This window comes from Euprymna scolopes, chromosome 7 (genome assembly GCF_053919585.1).
Source record: "Euprymna scolopes isolate OS-2025 chromosome 7, ASM5391958v1, whole genome shotgun sequence".
In the NCBI taxonomy this organism is placed as follows: Eukaryota; Metazoa; Mollusca; class Cephalopoda; order Sepiida; family Sepiolidae; genus Euprymna; species Euprymna scolopes.
In genome coordinates this window covers 152,354,153-152,376,281 of record NC_136488.1, presented here as the reverse complement: position 1 = coordinate 152,376,281, position 22,129 = coordinate 152,354,153, and the positions used below count along the sequence as shown (strand labels likewise).

General features: G+C 31.5%; 1 protein-coding gene across 1 annotated transcript in view; it reads left to right on the top strand.

The window, feature by feature from the left end:
* The window catches only part of LOC145280064 (zinc finger protein 706-like), a 40,974-nt gene extending 19,602 nt beyond the window's left edge, over nucleotides 1–21,372 (top strand). Inside the window, exons 2-4 of the mRNA XM_080131753.1 lie at nucleotides 13,542–13,680; nucleotides 17,659–17,751; nucleotides 20,869–21,372. Of these exons, the coding sequence (XP_079987879.1) occupies nucleotides 13,546–13,680; nucleotides 17,659–17,748 (225 nt within the window). The 5' untranslated portion in view covers nucleotides 13,542–13,545 and the 3' untranslated portion in view covers nucleotides 17,749–17,751; nucleotides 20,869–21,372. The remainder of the gene's footprint in view (nucleotides 1–13,541; nucleotides 13,681–17,658; nucleotides 17,752–20,868) is intronic.
* The last annotated feature ends 757 nt before the right edge of the window (nucleotides 21,373–22,129 follow it).

Genomic DNA, 22,129 nt, shown 5'->3' with positions numbered 1-22,129 from the left:
ACAATAAAACGCTTTTTTTCTTTTTTTTTTTTTTCCTTTTTCTTTTTTTTTCTCTTTTTTTCCTTTTTCTTTTTTTTCTCTTTTTTTTTCATAGGCGTCACCACTTATCAAGGCCGAGTGGCCACTCAAGGATAAGGGTTAAAGAGTGTACAATAGTCAAAAGTTATCGATAGTAATGGAAGTTCGGTAAATTTGTTAACTTAATGGAATGGCTCATCAGAAACTCCATCACATTGGACTTGAAGACAACCATATTATAGACAGCTGGAAAACGGAAGACAATTCCACAGGCATGCAGTTCTAAGAAAGAAGCTTTGATCATGGAATCTACGTTTAGGTTTAGGCACAGATAAAGTGTGGGGAGAACTATTGATAGTGTTTTCAGCTAGACGAGTGTTTGTTGTGAAATTTTTTTTTTTATTCCATTTTTTTAATTGAAAATCTGATTTTAAAAAAAATTTCTTTTTAGTTAGAGCTATTTTGTTACAAACCATATAAATATTTAAAAAATTTTGATAGTGGTCAAATTTTTTAAATATTGTGTTTTGCTTTGAACATGTGCACTGAAATATTTTTGGATGACAAATATTGAAAAATTGGCCAAAAATATTAATTCCTTCGCCCTCAACTGGATAGTTTTGTACAAGGAGGGGTCACTTTTTTGCCAACATTTTTGCAAAGTCATCATATGCGCTTGCAATGACTAGCCTTAATTTGAACGGCAGCGAAGGCGTATGTCTTTTTCACCTTCTTTTCCTCCTTCACGTTACAGCTTCGAGCCTGCCTGCCTACCTACTCTTTTTTTTTTTTACATTTCGAGGTTTACATAATAATGGGATTTTTTTCTTTTTAAAACAAAAACTAAATTATTTGACCATTCACTTAAACTTTTTTTTGTTTTTGCACACCTCTCGCCACCCAGGCAGCATCTATTTTTTTTTTTTTTTCTGGTAGTATTGACTCCTTACTACACCATCTCTCCACACTCGGGCAACACTGGGTACCCCCACTAGTTAAAAATAAAAATCAAATTCATTCAAACTTTGTAAACAATCAATTTGTCAGCTTTAGCAAAAAGTTTTTCATTTTTTATATTTAAATCGGTGGTACAAAAAATATTTTATACTTTTCTTAAGTCCCACGTCTGTTAATGACATCACTTGTTTTAAATAACATTTATTTTTGTCTGTTTGTCATAATTCTTGTAAAGTTTCACAATGGGTGTCAAACATTTTAAAAAAGAAAAAAAAAAACTTAATCCTACGTCTAACCCTAGGTACGAGTTACAAGCCTCCTCCTAAAATCTTGGTTAGGGTTAAGTCCAAGTGGCAGAGCTCTCCACTAAACAAGCTTCCTCGGTAAGCTACAAATAAGTGTTATAAAGACCTTTCCTTAAAGAAAAGTGCACATGATTAATCTCCCATAAAAAATAAATTGGTCAGCTGCCCTAAAACACTATAATGATCTTGAAACAGTGAAATATTTCACATTAAATTTCTGTGAAACCAACCCCCACTCTAAATTCTAAAATTGTTTTGTTTCTATCAAGTCTTCAGGATGTTCATACATAATTTCCTTTAGCCCTATCATGAACCTTAAAGTCAGTGGCAATCTCCTCCTACTTCTCATTATTGTACAAAGACGCTCTTAAAACCACACATGATCGCCTTTCAGAAAAAAAAACACCTAAGGTTTATCTACCATAGAAAGGGGGGGGGGTAACTCCCCTAAAATGCTGGAATGGTTCAAAATGGGAAATCATTTTACATAAAATTCTAAAATAATTTTTGTTTATCTTTCATTAAAGTTTTTCAAGGTGTTCATGCGTAATTGTCTATAAAAGTAGAATCACATATTTTGGAGAGGTGGTCAAATGTTGAGGGGGTAACGGAAGGTATTAATCTACAATAATACCAAAGAAATATTGCAATATATTCATTTTTAAGCAGTCCTAGATTTAGATTTCAGCTTTTTGTACATAAAATGCATTACAATTCAATTTTTTGTTCTTTTCTTTTAATGAATACATAGCATTTTTAAGTAATTGCAGCATATTTATGTGCATTTACTGCAGATTATTTGGAAACCCTTCATTTCTGTAGATTTTCAGTAGCATGTTCTGATTCCTTGCACACAAAAAAAACACTTATATAGCAAATTTCATTGCTTAATCTTGTGTTTTAATAAAGATAACATTTTTACTGAAAAAATAGTGTAAAAAATGTGACAAAACATCGTATGGTCTTAGAGTGAAAAATATCCAAACGTGCAAGGTCCAAAAATAGTCATAAGTTAATTTTAATCAACAAAAAATCAAATCTGTTTACAGCCGTGCTATCACTGCTGCTGATGATGCATGACACTCAAACTCCAAACGATTTTTTCCCCCCGGGTATCATGATTTTAAATTGCTAGCTACCGCAAGAGAAAACAACATACAATTATACTTTTAATGGATAAAAACAGTAAAACGATTGTTTTAACAGTGGAAACAATATTTTTCAGAATTTTCAATCCTACAGTGAAAATCCATGAGTTAAGGGAATAAAACTCTAAATTGTATTTGTTCAAAAAATAAATTTCCGTTCTGAAAATTGTTTTTCTGAATGAAATTTAAATTATAGAAAAAAAGAAATTATAAATTCCATTTCCTCTATCAAGTATATTAAGCTATTCTCTTTTCGGCTGGGATTGTCTTATATGATATTACCTCCAAAAAATATTTTGTAAGACTCGATACCACACGATTCATTAATCTGTGTTCCTATTCACCTCAGGATTCTGATTTTTGTGTGTGTAGAGAGAGAGAGAGAGGCAGATAGATAGGATACAAATGTGTCTCGTTATCTTTGTCTTAATAATACTTGACCTCTCCATATCTTTTCAGCTGGTTTTTTAATCCTTGACTTTTAATTTATCCTTTTATTTTAAAAATTTTTTCCCATATTTTATGAACTCTTTGGACTAAAACTTTTTTTTCAGTTATGACTAGTTTTCATATAATGCTGTTTCAATTTATACCAGTACCAGAAAATTCATTTGCTAATGCCTTTTCTCTGATGAGAACACATTTCTTTGAAACTCTGCGAATTAAGGAAATTCCAATATATCTTATTTGAGTATCCTGTTGAGCAATAAATTCATGTAAAATATATTTTTACAGTCTTTAAATTTGTATTCTTCTATAACAAGTAGCACTACACATGGATGATAAAACAAGTTAGATAATCACAGATTTCAAGGGGCTTCTGCTAAAATAATTATATTTTACAAAACAAAGCACTTTAAGTCCTTAAAATACCGTTTTGTTCAGAAACAAATATACTTTCAAATGAATAAATAAATAATAATGTACATTATATATTTTTAGAGTTTTAAGCAAATAAAATGATAAAAACCTGAACATCGTAAAATGGCGCTTTCGGCAAGATTCTTAGTCCATCGTGATAAATAGACACGGAAAAAAATGATCAAAACATACCATTTATCATATATTTTTTATTGTAATATATTTTTGATATTATCTTATTGTATCTCTATTTTAAGTCCATCCTTAAAATATTTGATTTGAAAATTTCAAATTATTCTGAATTTTTATCACAAATATTATTGAGGTTTTTAATCGATAACAGAGAATAGCTTTAAGTGAACTCTTCATACTGGGACTACACCACCTAAAATTGAGGTGGAATGAATCTCAGACCTTCCATACTCAAAGGATTATCACTAAGGAGCAAGAATGCTTTACAATAAATTGGAATCTACTTACAATGTTGATTTATTCAACTAACTGGGACTCTGACCACATCATCCCACTCTATACAAGGATTACCATGACACCTGAATACCATAATTTCACATCCTCTCTTTTTTTTCTACATCTATGTCCCTTAAAAAGATGTAATTTTTAATATATTTTCTTTGTATGTGCTAAATAGCAAAATTATTTTGAATTAGATCTAATATTTGCTAATGACTTTTCCTCTGAGGAGATGAGCCTACATCGAAAATCCATGGGTTAAAGAAAAAATTATGAATTGTATTTGTTCAAAAAATAAATTTCTGTTCTGAAAAAATATATTTTTTTGAATGAAGTTTAAATTGAAAAAAAGAAAAAAAAAAAAAGTTACACAGGCAGAGAGGCCTAGCATTGTCCAAGATTGAATGACGACGTAAAATTGTTTCACCCTCCCATACTTTTATTGTCATTAGAATTAGTGAAATTGCTCATTTTTCAATCAAATCAATTCTAGTTGGGGGACCAGAAATGGACAGAGGTTTGGTAGAAACCGTTTTTCATACACAAACAAGGTCACTTTTATTATATATATATACCAACAGGCCACCTGGCATTTCCCAGTCATAAAATATGCATAAATATAATATTAATTCATGCAGTTTTTTTGGGTTTTTTTTTTTTTGTATAATAATCAATAGAAAATGGACTCTATAAGATTCCATTTTCTATTGATTATTATCCAGTATATAGTAATGATTTCAAAAGTTATAAAATAATGACTTTGATACCATTTGCTACAATAAAAATCAGAACATTTAGAGCTCTCGCTTTAGTCATTATTTATCTCTCTAGCGTCGTTACCATCTGAGCTATCAACAGATGAATATAAGATGTTAAAAATTAAGCAACTTTGAGCTATGAATGTTTAATTTTGTACATGTGCAGAAGTAATGTTTTAACCATTTTATTTTCAATTTTGACTCCTTAGCAATTTTTTGGTGGCTAAAAACCAAATCAAGTGTCCTACATGTCCAAATACCCCATATATCAAATTTCAACTCTCTATATCAAATACTAGCAAAGATACCCGCACAAAGCGCAGGACTTTGCTGCACTCTCATATGCAGTAAATAGATGTTGTAAGAGAAGCTATTGTTTAAAGTATCTAAAAAAAATCTTAACTACCTCCTGAAGTGACTAAAATCCAACTTGTATTATTACGCATAAAAATTGAAACAACAATTACAAAGAATCACAATTTGTTTAGTATCACAAACATATTTTTATCAAAGATATAGCAAAGATACCTGTGCCTTGCGCGAGACTTTGCTTTGTGCCTAGGTGCTCGCTTTGTGGGCACCCTTGCAGTAAGTGGATGTTGTAAGAGCAACTATTGCTTAACGTGCTTAACATTTTTAATTAACCCCTAAATTGGCTTAAATTCAACTCCAAGTTGGTGTGCACCATCCCTAGGTGGGGGACCATCATCATCATCATGATGCTAGGTTTGTTCATGATCAGTCCAGTGGTGTTGGCTGTAAGAGAGCTATGTACACACACACATACAAATGCTACTAGTTATATATATTTTGAAAGGACTTTGGTAGAGACTTTTCGCGCACACACCAAGGTCACTTTTATATATAGACTAGCAGACCGCCCAGCATTGCCCGGTCATAACATACACTTAAATATTATATTTTAATTTCTGCAGATTTCGTATTTATAATATAATAGGTCTATGACAACAGGATATTCTTTTCATTGTTTTGACTCGAGTATATATATATATATATATATATATATATATATATATATAATCTGACACCACATCACTATATAAAAGCATATATCAACGGATACACACTTGAGTCAAAATAATGAAAAGAATAGGCTGTTGTCCTAGCCCTAATTATTATAGAGCCAATCCTCTATTGATTATTTTGTATCTAATATATATAGTAGTGATTTCAAAAAGTAAAAAAAACAAACTTGTGTGCTGTCAGCTAGAATTGAAACCAAAACACATAGGTTTCCAGCCTTATTTATCATGACCTAAATCCATGCGTATACAAAAACTGAAGAAAAAAAAATGCTGTTTAAACTATAGCTTTTAATTAGCGAATGTGCAGAAAAAATACACTAGGCCATGGTCAATTTTTTTTTGTTTTTTTTTGTTTATTTGTTTTTGTGTTTTTTAACTTTGACCCCTTAGCAGCTAATTTACTAGCTAAAGACCAAATCGAAAGTCCCAAGTACACTATATATAAGATTTCAACTCTAGATTAAATATTCAAAGAGGAGTTGGTAGAGACTTTTCGCACACATACCAACATGGTCACTTATATATATAAATTTCTTTCTTTGTGTTAGGATTTTTTCATCTTAAATATTATGCAGAATGTAAAAACTATGCATAAATAGAATTCAACATAATAGTGAAATGGAACCAATAATTCACTAATGCTCATTTTTCAAAAGAATATGTAAATTAGTTAACCTTTATCACTCACATATCCATGTTTGAGTATATTAAAGTTTATTTTAATAATTTTTAAATAAAAAAATGTTGACTTGTAATATCAATGTTAGAGCAAGAGAGAAAATTTGAATTTTATTTTTGTGTGTATATATATATATATATATTAGACGAACAATGACCTGGGAATAGTCCAGATGACAATCTGAGATAAGACCAGGTGACTTCTATAGAGATGAAAGTTGGTACACCAAACGGTAATCTAGATTAGCATTCCAGATCATATATTTTGTGAGGAGAAATCCACTTACAACAATGAATTATACCTCTAGAGCGGAGAACCTGCTGAAAAGGGATTTCTTTAAAAAAAAAAAATTGCTGTTTCATATCTTATGAAACCACTTTAATCTGCTAGACTTAAGATTGTGGTTAACTATTTCTTTTAACATAGAAAGATTTCCTAATCTGTATTTTAATCTTCAGTTATTTTTATAGGTTATTTTCGTTTTTATTTGAAAACTGATTTTTTTTGTTTTGTATTATTTCTTTTTGAAAGTACATTTCTATCTTTTTATCTGTAATTTGAGATAAAAACAAAAAAAAAAAACAGTTTTGTAATCTCCATGTATAATATTTTGACTGCAGAAATTCCCTCTGGACCAAAGTACTGTAGGTTTGCAACAACAGATGTCACATGCAAATTCAATACAGCTACTTTGATAGCCACTATCTTATGTAGCTTACAACCACCATTTCTGCTGCATTCACTTGTGATAATAAAATGCTACATTACATCCGATGAGCAACACCATCTTGATCGCCACATCTACAGAGGAAGAAGTTTTATTTTTCTCTCAATATTTAGTGTTCCAACCGCTACCAGTTGAGACCGAGTCAAATTCTCTATTTTCCTACAATATTGTGCTTGCACTCCTATTAACTGGTTATTACATACATACACATAACCTACTCTTTCCATTTTCTGAATCACAAATAATAAAGTCTCCCAGGTTTGCTTCTGTCCATTGTGATTGGTTGAGCTCTGACCATTCTTATATTCGGGATTAGTGGTATCCACATCATAAACAAGCCATTAACTTACCATTCAAATATGTCGGCGCAATGATACCTGTTTCCCCCCCCCCTCTGGCTACATTGCTGCACTTTTTCTTTCTTTTTTTTAGATTATGCCAACAAAACACACCAGACCTTTAATACACAAAATAAAATACATTGGTTATTTCTGTTTTTACGTGCATTTTTGCTATTTACAATTACTGCTACATGGCGAAATTTAGGTAGATGAACACATGGACTCGGAAACCCGTCAGCTGCAGAGAAGTAGATGTGTTTATCGCGGGCATCTTTATATGTAGAAAATTACTTGTAAAGTATTGGAAAAATTTGAGTGTGACTTTATATTTCATCCCGGTTTTGGAAAGTGTGAAGTGACATTGTTGTCATTACTAGTAGGTTTGCTTTGACCTGGAGTGTTAGAAACTATCAAGATCCAGTCTGTGAGTTAAATTGAATCCGTTCTGGATAGGACACGAAACTCTATACAAAGATAGATATAAAAATTTACACCATGAATAAATATTTGAGGAGACGCATAAAATTCTTTTACAAAATTAACTGAATTCTGATCTGCTAAGGGTTTATTTGCCATAAGACAAAACTAAAGCAAACTGAAAAAATTTGAAACCAAAAATAAATTTTTCATGTGTTGATATACAAATTCAATTTACTAACAATTTTCACTTTTTTTTTTTTTTAGCTTGTGATGGAGTATTCTACTGGATGTCAGATATTTACTAAAGATTTTGATTGAGAGATCTTTGTAGGATTCTAGCTATTCACTTTTCTTCTTTTTTTTTTTTTCAGTTAAAATGTTTTTTTTTCAGTTAAAATGTATCAAATGAAACTGGTCAGTTTTACTGAAATGTTTTGTTTCTTTATTGGTGTTGGCCAGATTCAATATTTCTATAGTTTCTGGTACCATTATTTTTACTGTACTATCTCTTCTTCAAATTTAAAAATCATTCTGAAATTGTGTATTTAAATATGTCAGAAAAATATGCAATGCATATCATAAGTGTTCTTTTTAGAATGTAGAATATTGAATTGGTTGAGCCAAGTTACAATCAATTGAATTTCTTGCAGTATGAATATAACGAACACACCCTTCTTCACTCCATATATATTTCGGTTGATCATTTCTAACAAATGTTGTGCTTTATCATGAAATAATCTCAAAAAGGGACAATAAACCATAAAACTAATAGATTAAACTAAAAATGTTACTACACATTTTATTATGGATTTAGAGTTAGTCAAAGTCTAGCTTTATATGTATACTAGCAGGCCACCCGGCATTGCCCAGTCATAAAATACACCTGAATATTTTAATTAATGCAGAATTCTTATTTATTATAAATAGAAACACTGGGTATTACATGTAACATTAAATTCGTTTAAAAAAAAAAACAAAAAAAAACGGAAAGACACTGATGCATGTGCATACGAGTATGTTTTTTTTTTTTTTTTTTTAAACGGTTCCTTTTTTGTAAATAAAAATACTACAGCTGAGATTGAAACCAAAACCTAAAGACAATGAGTCGAGTACAATAACCATTAGGCCAGCTTGACATGATCTTTATGAAGTGTTTTCAAGCTTACTTCTTAACATAAGTGATCTGTCATGTGAACGATTCATGCATGCTCATTCATGAAACAGTTAAAAATCCAATGACCCCCCCCATGTACCAAATTTTCAATTTTGACCCCCTTTGCAGCCCCCCCCTTTTTTTTTTCCAGATTAAAATCGATTGAAAAATTTTCTAAGTCTCGAAATACCTTTTATATACCAAATTTCAAGTCTATAGATTAAAAATTTGTTGAGTATATAGGTTGAGAAATGTTCTCACACACACACACACACACACACTTATTTTTATAAATATACTAGATATATACATAGATATGTATATATTTTTTTATTATTCTTTATGTAAATAGTCATATCTTGCAACAATGTGCAGACCGTTTCAATCAAAGCTGATCTCATCAGGCAAGAAGATTTAAAAATGCAAAAATTGAAAAGGGGTTCAAGACCATTTTCAATTTAAGAGGAGAGAACATGATTGGCGTGAAGCAAGGTTAATGATCTTATGCATAAGATCATTGCTTCATTAAAATGAAAGAAAAAGAAGTCTTGTTTTTGAGGAGCACATATTTGTCAAGTTTCAGCCTTTAATTTTGTTTTTTTTGTTTTTTTAATTTCTGTAATACATACCTGACTTTATAATTGTTTTTTTTTTTTTTTTTTTTTTTTTTTTTTTGGCTAATTCTCCACCTCTGCTTTCGTCTGTGTATATGACATGACTTTGCTTTGTTTCTTTTGGATAGTCTTAGAAATTTTTAGTGCATCACAAACAAGATGCTTTGCTAATCTTTTGTTAGTACATGTTTTACAGCTTTCCTGCTCAGTCTCTTAACGTTAACGATGATTTTTAGCAAACATTTCGGAATGTTTATTTCATTAGAAGTTTGCTTGCTTAATAGATTAAAGAGAGTTCTCTGGATTGTCTTCACATAAATGTTTTATTTTTTAACTGAGAGACTTGAAAGCTTTTTTTTTTCTTTTTTTTTTCTTTTTTTTACTTGCATGTTTGTTTTGCAAGAAAATGTTTCCCACTTTTGAAAAGAAAATTCAAAAATCTTTTAAGTCCTACAAATACTTTTTTTCACTAACCCTTTTTTTTTTTTTTTTTTTTTTTAATTGCATGAGGTTTTGAAAGTGAAATTTGATCAAATTATTAATTGAATAAAATTGATATGACCTGAAAAGATATTTTCTTGGCTTAATTAATCAATTAATTTTCTATTTAAACATTACTGCTGATTTTTCATCCTACATTTGTCTTTTTTTTTTTATCAAAACTAAGGTCAATAGGTATCTTCTGTGTTTACATTAATTATCTTTCATTCTTTTTAGCTCCTTACATCAAGTGGCTTCATGTCTTGTATGGATTTTACTGCTTAAATTTTCTATTTCTTTTCTCTTGCACCTGTCTTTCCAAACCTATTGACCCCCCCCCATCTTTCCTGGTCATGTTTTCTTCCTCTCCATCCTCCCTATACATCATACTAGCTAGCTTTGTCAGCTTGCTATCATTTCGCCAAGTTTCCTACTTCCTACTAAATACTTGAAACTAAAATGTTAAAAATTAAAAATTTCATGTTTGTTGTAAATATAAATAATTTTTATCCAAAGTATTTTTAAAAATGAAATAGCAAAAAAAAATGAAAAAAGGACATCAGTTTGTGTGTGCTTTTTTTTTTTTTTTTTTTTAAAATATCTACTTAAGAAGCAGTCAGTTACTTTTACCCTGTTTTCTATATATTTTTTTTAAACATTTTAATTATTGCTACATACATTTGTAATTTCATTGTCCTATTTTCTCCATATATATGCAATAGTTTTGTTGATATCAACAAAACTATTGCATATATATGGAGAAAATAGGACAATGAAATTACAAATGTATGACAACAGACATTAATTTATTATGAACTGTTTAAAAAAAGTTATGCAAATTAGACATTTTGTCTTTCATCTGCTATATGAAATATTTCAAATACTCTGATGTATTTAAGTAACAATAACTCGTTTTAGATGGTAAGTACAAGATGGGTGACCATTTGGAAATACTAGGTGCTGTATGTTATCTCTCCTAATCAAGATATACATGAGAAGGGATTGCATATGGATTTATATTCTCTATATACTTCCACTTTCAATGAAAGGTGGAATGTCAAGGGCTAGGCAAATACGATAAAAAGTGATGTTACTGGTTTTTCAATGTAAAATGAAGTCCGTTGGATTCTCAAATTTTAATAGATAACCTTGATAAATCAATATTTTATTCCACCTAGCTAATTTGTCTTTTTCCTTCCAAAATGTTTTTACAATATCAAAATGACTTGTTTTGTTTCTTTCAAAAAAATACTTATTCACACTAGGAACATGGTAACAATAGACACATAAAAGGAAGATTGTTACAAGGGATACATTTTGCGGGTAGGAGGGGTCAATAATAATCCTTTTAAAAAAATTCATGTATGCAACATTAATAAATAAATTCTATATTAAATTATTTTCCAGCTATCAGTTAAGCAGCTACATTTGTTTGAATTGCATGCTACAAGCAATCAAATGTTCATCTTAGTGTATTTTTAATGATTAAAAAAAAAAGGCTCTTATTGAACAACAGATTTTTCTTATTGATAAGTTTATTGTCTGTCTTACTGTTGGGAAGATCCTAAATAAAAACTGAATGCTGTGCATTTCTACACAAAAGTATTTTTATAGAAACACTGGTGTGTGATGTACCTGGAGTTGCCCGGGTGTGTGTAGGGGGGGGGGAATAATCCTGTTAAAAAATCGGAAAAACCGAAACAAAAAAAAAAATAAGAAAAAAAAAGCATGCAATCTTAAGATAACAACGTTGTGTGTGTAGGGGTGGGTGGGGGGTTAAGAAGAGGCCCCGGTGTTTAGAGGTGTAAAAGAAAAAAAATGTTTTGGTCGGAAGTTGGGCTTGAACCCGAAGCGGAAAAAAAAAAAAGCTCAACGCGTTACACGTATGCCAAAGAGACAAACAACTAAGTAGTGACAAAATGAAACATTTTAAAAAACCAGTACGTTAAACTAGCATGAATCTTTTTCCATGTCAAACATGACGTCATGGTCGCAGTAGTCGTGGAAAAGGCAAAATGAAGGAAGGATTTTTTGCTACACCCTCCCTTTAAAAAACTGATGATTTTAGGGTGAAGGAATTAATGTTTTTGGCCAATTTTTCGATATTTGTCGGCCGATGATTGGAGCTTTAAAATGATACCTATCTGGCAAAAATCCGTGGCCCGTTTCAAAAGTTTTTGCGAGACATACAAACGCACACACGCGCGCACGCACACACACACACACACACACACAAACCTTTTAACCTTTTCGCTTTTATATATATAGACTAGCGAGGGGTACCCGGCGTTGCCCGGGTGTTTGTAGGGGTGTGTGATGTTAAATAAAAAAGAAACGGGGGGGGGGGGGGGCGAAGCCGAACCCCTGAGGCAAAGTTTGAAAATAAAATCGGCTAGCCAGAAGTAAAAGATGTTTGAAAGTCGTTGAGCGTTACGATGACGATGTAAGCATTGTTATAAGCGAAGTAAGAAAAGAAAACGTTTTAATTGGGGGGGGGGTAAACACAAAAAAAAATAACGTGAAAAATTGCTTAAATAATACAGGGTTCAATATTTAAATTTAAAAAATCAAGAAAAAAAAAAAAAACATCTCACACCACGATTCGAACCCAAAACGTTTAGATAATGAACCAAGGCCTTAACTACCTGCGCTAAAGCGGCATATATAAAGTTTGTTCGGTTTATCAACTATTTAAAGTAAATCAGGTCAAGACGTCATCTGACGCATGCGTTGTTGACCCTCCCCCCTGTCGAATCTGTCTAGACATCTCTCTCTCTTTCACTCTCTCTCTCTTTCACTCTCTCACTCTCTCTCTTCGTCTGCCTTACTCTAAAGACTGGAAAATGGCGTCTGGCTGTTTTTATTTTAAAAAAAAAACTTCGATCGTTAATATTTTTTGTAAGCGTATTTTTTTTTTACTTTATTTTTCGTTTAACTATCGTATCTACCTATTTTGAATGTGGTAATAACTTTGGTAACGTTGCCATAGCGTAGAAGTTCATAGTTTAGCTTTAATTAATGTTTTTTTACCGATAACAACATTTTTAAATTGTAAATTCCGACCGCCATTAGAGGTTGCTGACGTCAAGATCATGTGACATGACTCAGCGGGTTTTAAATACAAGTTGACCCAAAATAAACGGCCGTGTGTATACTTTATGTAGAAGAGTTAGCGGCCGTAATTTTTGGGGCAGTTATAAATCGATTTAAAAATATGTAATGTTTAACATTAAAATGTCACTTTTTGGCCCTCCCCCTGCAGAAAATCGATCAGTTGACGCACTTCTGATGGTCACTTTGGGCAAATTTTTCGATATTTGTCGTCCGGAAGGTGGGGCTTTCATATGAGACCAAGTTTGTGAATTTATGTTGTGTCTGTCGAAAGTTTTTAGCAGACACACAAACATACACACAAACATACATTTTCGCTTTTATATATATAGATTAGCATTCCACCCTTATTGATTGCCCAGTTATAAAATATGCTTAAATATATTTTAATTTCTTTTTGACAGAGCAGATGCATTGATTGAGTTTACTAATTTTTTTTCAAAATCTTGTAGCATTATGGCAAGAGGACAGCAGAAGATTCAGTCACAGCAAAAGAAAGCCCAAAAGATGGAAAAATTGAAAAAATCTGCCAGTCACGACCAAAAGAAAGCAGCCGCAGCAGCTTTAAATTACAAGTGTAAAGTTTGCATGGTGAGTCTCTCTCTCTCTTTCTCTAATTATTTCTACTTTTCTCTATCCCCTTCTCTCTTCTCTTTTGCTCTACCTCCTCCCACTTCTTGCTTTACCCCTTGTATCTGTATTTCTACATTTCTCTCTCTATCTGGTAAAGAACCAGCCGCCTGTTCTTGTGAGTAAATATGAGATGGGATAGCCGAGGATTCAAACTTACGAAGCTAGATTTGGAATTGAGAATTCTGATCATAAGTTAAAATAAATAATACAGAATGTTATTGAAAATCGAATGTAGAATAACCATTGTTTAGTTCACATTAAATAGTTAGATATATGTTTATTGAAAAAGGAATGTAATGATGTAATTTTGTTTCTGTTAATGAAATGAAATTAAAATAAGGAATTTAAAAAGAGACAATCAAAAATGTTTGTAAAGTGGGTTAATCAAAACCTAGAGAAATCGGGTTGAAACATGTGAGTAACAATGAATGCTTAAACACGGAGGCATGTCAGGCCACGTGTCTGATATGCATGTGTTGGTCATGCAACGACGTCATGTGTTCTCAATATAGAGAGCTTTAGGAGTAAGTCAGTTGGTTAGTTAGTCAAGAGAAAAGTCAGTGAGTCAGAGAACCTTGGAAGCGAAGAGGAGAAGAAAGAATCATGTAGAGACTTGAATTCCTTGATGCAAAGCCATTGACCGCTCGGAATGGAATAAACGAATATCATGATAATTTTGTATCTGCGTCTTCGTGTTATGTTATTCAACAACAGAAAGCTATTGTGAATTTATATTATAAGAACTTTGTGAAAATCATCATCTCAAAAATAGGTAAAGAAATATGTGTCAATGTTATAGAAACACTCCCATTCACAGAACTGTCAACAGTATAAATGTCAAACTATCTCCTCTAACTATCGGTCTATCTGTCTATCAATCTAAATCTCCTCTTATTGTGTATTACATGCTGTCGGCTCTCCTGTATTAACATGTACCCTGTCTCTTTATATATACAGAACTGTCTCTCTCTTTATATATACGCGATATATCTGCACACCAACATGAACTGTCTAACACACAACAACAAAGATATAATATACATCATCACTTATGATATAACCCCTATGTAACATATCCACCCACTCCTTCTCTCCTTAACCCCATCTCTATCTAAATATATAAATTATTTAGGTTTGATTGACACCAGATTCACTTATTAAATATTTTATTGATTGTAAATAAGAATTGGAAATCAATTGGTCAAGATCAAAGTGTAGTATCTGTTCTTCAGATGCTGCACTTCTATTTCTTGTTCTCTTTCGGTGGAGGAGAAATCCTTCACGACTGAGACAATTTTTATTTTTGTACCTTTTCTCCACGTTAAAAAACGACGCTGGTGTCTAACTCTGTCCCGTAGGGAGGCATAGTAAATAGGTACTTTGTTGTTCATATGATTCTTGTTATTTTCCTCAGCTTGATTGTTGCCATATTAGTATTTGTGTGACTATTTTAAATAGTCACCTGTTTAATATTAGACCAGACTCAGCATTGCTTAACTTTTAGTGATTTTGGCCACATGTTTTATGATGATCAGGCAAGAATACAGTAAGATTAATACACATCCCATCATTCTCTGCTGCTCTTTTCATAATGTGTGTCATTGTATAAAAAAACAATTGCACGCATTTAAAAAAAAATGTGATTTGTGTTTAATTACTTCATTGAGGATTCATTCTCTTTCACTTTTCTCTTTATTATCATTCTATTCAGTTTGATGTTTGTTTTACTGCTCTCGTGTGCTAGCTTTAAAGAATTTACTTCTAAACTAATCTTTCTATTGGTAGATTTCTAATTATCTCTCTTACTCTCGAGTCTATCTTCCTCTCTCTCTTTTTCTTTTTAAAATCTTTTTTTGCTAACTGGACTTGCTACCTCAACCGTAATACATCTACTAACCTAAGAACTCTCATCCATTCATTCAATGCATGGCCATACCATTGAAGCCTCTGGTTCTGCATACATTTCCTTGTACCATCCAAATTTAATCTCCCTCTGAGGTCAACCAAACTAAGTCTCTCATTAAAACTTCCTTTACCCATCCACTATATTATTCTCATATCATTTCTCTTCATGCAATGCATGTCCTCAACTCTCACTAGTCAAGTTTTGCTTCTATTTTGTACTCGTGTTTGAGAGACTGATATTATTAGCCCGGTTAGCTGTCTATGTTGGATTTCTCAAATCCCTTGTTTCAGTGTCCAGACTCCATTGAAAAAATAATCAATTTTATTGACATTAAACTGTAATAAATAAAATTTGTTTTATACAGTAAATTTTTTTATTAACAAAAAAGAATTCTAAATCGCTTATTAAATCACATTGATGATTATTGCATATTTATGTTGTGTGTGTGTGTGTGTGTGTGTGTGTGTGTGTGTTCGTTCCTCTTCCCAACTCTAGTCTCATTGTAATATTTTTAATTTTTGTAATTTTTAAAATTCCATCTTTGCCATTTATGATTGTTTTCTGGAAATACTCCAAGATGTTATGAAAACCAAGAATACAAAATTAGTGTTATTGGATTTCAATTAAAGCATTTGTTTGACAAAATTATTATACCTATAAAGACAGTGTTGGCAACAAAATGGTTTGTATTTAAGTTTGGGCATTATCAAATTTAATTGTAAATTAAAAAATTTTAAAAGATAAGTTCATTTATTTGCTAAATAAGCAAAATAATCTTGTTGATAAGTCCTAAAATAAGTTTTGTGTTCTGTCAGTTTCAATTTTTTTTTTTTTTTTTTTCTCTATAAACAAGCAAACAAATGTGCCTTGTACATTTTCCCTTTTTTATGTGCATATTAGGATATTCTATAGAAAATTTTGAGGAATTATTCCGTTTTTCAAACCTTCAATGAAGTGTAAATTGAACTTTTGAAAATGATTAACTAAAATTAATGTTAATTTAAAAATGATTAACTAAAATTAATGTTAATTTAAAAATGATTAACTAAAATTAATGTTAATCCATATATTAATATGATAGCATGTGTGTGTTATTTTCTGTGTCACGCTTGCATCCTAGTTGTTTATGTACTTCCGTTTCTTGTAACAAATAATTTTTGGTTTTGATTATAGCTGATGGCACTCAAGTCATTTAATTTTTTTATAAATAATTTTACCAAGAATTCCTCATAAGTTTTGGTTTTGGTTTCGATTATAGCTAATGGCACTCCAATCTATTTTTTTTAAATAATTTTATCAAGAATTCTTCATAAATCTTGGTTTAGATTATAGCTGAAGGAACTAAAGTTATATAAGTTTGGGTTTCAATTAAAGTTAATGAACCCAAGTCATATGGATATTTTTTTATTTTTGAAATCACAACTTTATAATACACAAAATCGATAGAACATTAACTCTATAATAATATATACAAAATCTGCAAGAATTAAAATACCATATTTAAGCGTATTTTATGACCGGGCTATGCCGGGCATCTCTGCTAGCTTGGATAAATACTTTTGCAGTTTTAACAAAATAGCTACAATAATATTTGAGCGTTTCCATTCACACTGAATATCTACAGAATGCCAATATCAATATACTGCATATGAATCAGTCCCTTGTGGAATTTCCACAGGTCCTGCTAGTATTTCATGATTAAGTCACAGGGGTTGCTTATTGAGTTTATCTGTGAGGATGTGTTGTCTGATACAGAAAGGAAAAGAAATGGAAGGAAGGAAATTAACATTTTCCACTTAGATCTGTAGTGTAGGAGGATGTTATTGTCTGAAGAAAACGTCTTTTTTTTTTTCTTTTCTTTTTTAATGGGGGCGGTATCTGTCTATTTTGTCTGTATTAGAAAAGAAAAGAGAAAGCAAAATTCTGCTAGTAAAATCTGATTATAATTTAACACATTTTTGAATGCTCCAAAATCTTTTACTATGTTCTTTTGTAGTGAATTGAATTTATTACATTTTTTCAATTTTCAGTCTTTAATGCCAGATGTAAAAACCTACAAACAACATTTTGAAAATAAACATCCAAAAGCTACTTTGCCAGAAGAATTGAACGACGCCTGACAGGTGAGAGAAGTTGTTCCCTTTCTTTACTATTTATTTTTTTTATCTAAACTAGATTCTTTTTTTTTTTTTTTCTTTTAGATTTTTATTTGCCTAGATAAAATAACATTTAAAATTGTATGTTTAATTAAAATAAAATATTGAAGTCGATAGATTTTGAGTTGAGATCGCATAGAAATTTGAAAGTAAAGTAGAAAGCAAAGTAAAAAATGATTGGCTTTAGGATTATAAATTTTTTTTTAATTTATTGAAAAAGTAGAGTCTGAACAGCAGTCAATCATTTTATGATGTGTGCCATTTGCAACAGCAAATTTTAAATAACACTTAAAATGTAAAAATCTGAATTCAGAACAAAATATTATACATTGAACAATTTAACATTTGTTTTTGTCAAATTTTCGAAGTTGGATATCAGTAGAATTTAAGCTGACAAGTCAAATTTTGCTTCTAACTAGCAATTTTCATTTGTTATTGTATCATGTTATTGGCAATGTAATGTACTTTGCTACAATTTATTTTTAAAGGTTAGCTGCATCATGAGCAACGCGAGGTGGATACTAAATATAATCGATGGTATTGAATGATTTGGATTATTAACAATTGAGCTAACAAAATTAAATAGAGCTAACCATTCATCCCCTTGATACGGGTCCGGAACTGGAAGCATCTCTTTTTCACAAGCGGGAGCTGATAGATGGCGGCGATCAGGCTAGCTTTGGTGCTGTAGGAGGTGATGTTGGTGATTTTCTCGACGTATGACCAAACAAAGTAGTCCAGCGTGTTCAAGGAGGAGGAGGGGGGGGGGGCAGTGAAAAAAGGGTTCAAAGTCATAGCACTTCTGAAACCAAGTCTGGGTCTCTTTGGACCAGGGGATGACCACACTCTTCGGCACATCCAGGTACACTTTGGTGTTGACTTTTTCAACCCGACTTCGAAGATGTGAGGCGGCATTATGTGGTCTTCACTTGAAACCACACCAAAGATCATAACCATGACCAGAAACTTTGAGCTGTGCACTCAAGCGTTGAACCATCTGGATTTGCATTTTGAGGGTGCTGGCAATGGTCCTGTTGTCATAACTTGGATCAGTAGAGAGCATGTTGTACATTGGCGCATCTCTGATCTCTCTCGTTGAACAATTTGTCACTTTCAGGCATTATAGAAGGCTCCTATCACTCTTGGGAATTGTACACAACTGGCCAACTAGTAGATGGTCAGCAGCAAAAAAAGAAAACCAATTTTCATCAAATGGAAATGGAATCATGTCGTCTTTTTTATGGCAACAATTTTATCATTCCACCCTGTATATGATAAGCTTTACAAACACCACTTCCACACATAAATTGAAAATGGATGTCTTTAAGTCCAACGTTAACAAATTCCTAATGAACCACCCCCTTAAGTAAACACTTCATCAAATCTCCACACTAACGTAATGTACTTGCAATAACCTTTATCCCTGAGTGGCTTCTGAGCCTTGTTAAGTGGTGACCACCGTGTAAAAAAAAAAAAAAAAAAAAAAAAAATGGGCACACTACTTGCTACTGTTTTCTGGCTATTATCATTCAATTTTATTCGCTATAACAAATTGCTATATTATTTCTGAAGAGAGTAATTATTCAAAACCAGTCATAGCGAACCGTAGTAGGAGGATAACAACTAGCTTCTTAAATATTTTCTACTGTGACTATCCCAGCTAAGACCAGGCAAACATTTCATAGTATCCATTTTAATCAGCGTTCATCATTATTCTATTTAAGGCTGTCCACATTTTCCCTCTTTCGTACATATATTTATCGACAAAAATAATAAAGGCTCCCTTAATCATTCACTCCTTCATTTTCTAGCAATTTCATTGGTTGAACACTTGCATTCCGTTAATCTGTCATTCCATAGTTTTCAATTAATGAACGCTTCAGTATTAAATTCTTAAAGAATGGTGTCGGTGACTGGATGTTTCCATTAAAGCAATAACTTTTTCCTTTTTTTTTTTGCATTGGTTTTAGCGTCCAAAAGTATATTTGTAAAAAAAAAAAAAAAAAAAAAAATGCTAATCTCTTAACTTTACGAGCAATCAAATTAGGTGTTTGTTTATTAACAGTGTAAATACTGTTAAAGCGATTTCTATTTTCTTCGTTTTACATCGACACTTGATTTCTAAGTGAATAATCTTTTGTTATATTTCAAAATAACTAAACATACTTTATTTTAGGAGGAATATTTTAAACGTAACAATACTGTTCCAACTTCATTACCTTTTTTTAAATGAAAAACGAACACAACACATTAAAAAAAAATGGTACTTGTGCATCTACGGTATCATACTGAAATAATGTTATTTTGATAGCCATTCTTAACATGGTAGGCTCTCGACAATATCTATATATATTAGTACTAGAAGCTAAAACATCAAATATTATGTACAAGAGCTTTATATAAATAACAAAGCCAATGCTTCATTTTTCAAACACATATGCTTACAGAGAATTATTTATGTTTTCAAGTCCAACGTAAACAAGTTCTTGATGAACCGTTCCCCTAAGTAATCCAACTTAAAAAAATTCCACTACCTATGTTTACTACGCTATAATCACATTTACTAATGTATACCCATTAACCCTTATCCTTGCATGGCCTCCGGGCCTTGATAAGTAGTGATTCCTGTGTGTAAAAAAAAAAAAAAAAATTTTTTTTTTTTTTTTTTTTTTATTAAGTACTTTGACTCTAACAACTGCCAAGTATGAATAGCCAACCTCCTTATTAGAATACTTTTTCAACAACCTTCATCGGAACCACTATTCTAGAATACATTCATATATAACTATTAATTCTAATATTACATATTTACTTCATACAATCACAACTATTCATTACTGATAATTAAAAAGCAGTTTAAAATTTTTTAAATCCTACTTCGATCAACTAAACTACAAAACATACAACATTAATAATAGCGCTATTGTTTGTTATAAATTTTCACTATGAAAATTGTTTGATCAGAGAGAACCTAATATAGATTTTAATAAATTTCATTTTCTTTGTATTGAGCTTTTAAAAATATTTTTGAACATTTTTTTTTTCTAAATGGTTTTGCTTTTTTGCTCTTGATATCATTTCTAGACTTGGAAAGTCGACAGCCAGCGCCACAACCATGATACTAAGACATTGCCACACGTGGGGATTCGTGCTGCTTTGCCCTCTGTAGTCGATAACATGGCTACTCCACCACCAGCACCAATTTCAGCATCACTTTTCTTTCTTTACAATCCAACTATTTCTATTCTAAGTGGGAGAAGAAGAGGAGGAGGAGCCATGCGGAGGAGGGGTAGGAAGGGAGGGGGTGGAACAGCTTGTCCTCCACCTTTTCACCAACTCTATCTTTCGACTGTCTGCCATTGGTATCTATGTTGTACAGCCTATCATCATTATTTCTGTTGTCTTTTACTACTTGTACTCTTGTGTCGTCTCGAGAGGGGCGCCGGATTACCTTGCCCCTCTCCACTTATGTATAAGATATGTATCAATCACACTGCATCTCAACCCCAGGCTCTTTTCTCTCATGACCTCTCAATCACTGTAGGTAATTTATTCTATTGTAATAAAGTTTCATTTTTTTCTTCCGCATTTTTACTTTTGAACTTTTATCCTTTTCTCTTTTAATCCACTTCAAGGTTCTATAAACTGATTTTATTTTTATTTTTTAATTTTTTTACAATAATAAAAATAAAGTACTGCTTTAAATCTTAAATAAATGAGGAGACTTTCGTTTCAATCTCGACTTCATTCATTAAAGCCACTTGATGGAGATTGAAACAGATGTTAAAAGAAAAACCACAACACTATGGCTTTTTACACCCAGCATATTAGACACTCATTTTGTGAGTTAAATTTATTTTTGTCAAAATTTGTTTTTTCATTAAAAGAAAGAAAAATATGAAAATTCAAAAAAAAAAAAGTTTTGAATAATAAAATGATAAAGCTCTCAGGTTAACAAGATTTTCTTTGGTATTTTTCTTAAGTTTTTCATATTTGCACCATTTTTTTTTTTTTTTTTTCTACAAACTTTTTTTTTTTTTTTTGACAAAGTGTCCACTAATTTATATTTAAATTTTTATTCAGTGATGAATTTGAGTAAATAATTCTAGGCAAAAGTTTTTTTTGTCAAGCTCTCAAAATGTGATGCTACAGGCACAGAAAGGAAGAATTTGTCCATCCTGCATTAAAATTCTAAGAAGCTCTTGGGAGATATAAAATGAGTTATTCAGATATAATGTAAGTAAACAAATCCCCATTATTTACACTAGCATATCATTACCAAAAAAAAAAAAAATCTCCAGGAGAATGGCATCATGACTACAAAAAGTTTTGATTAGTGACTTCT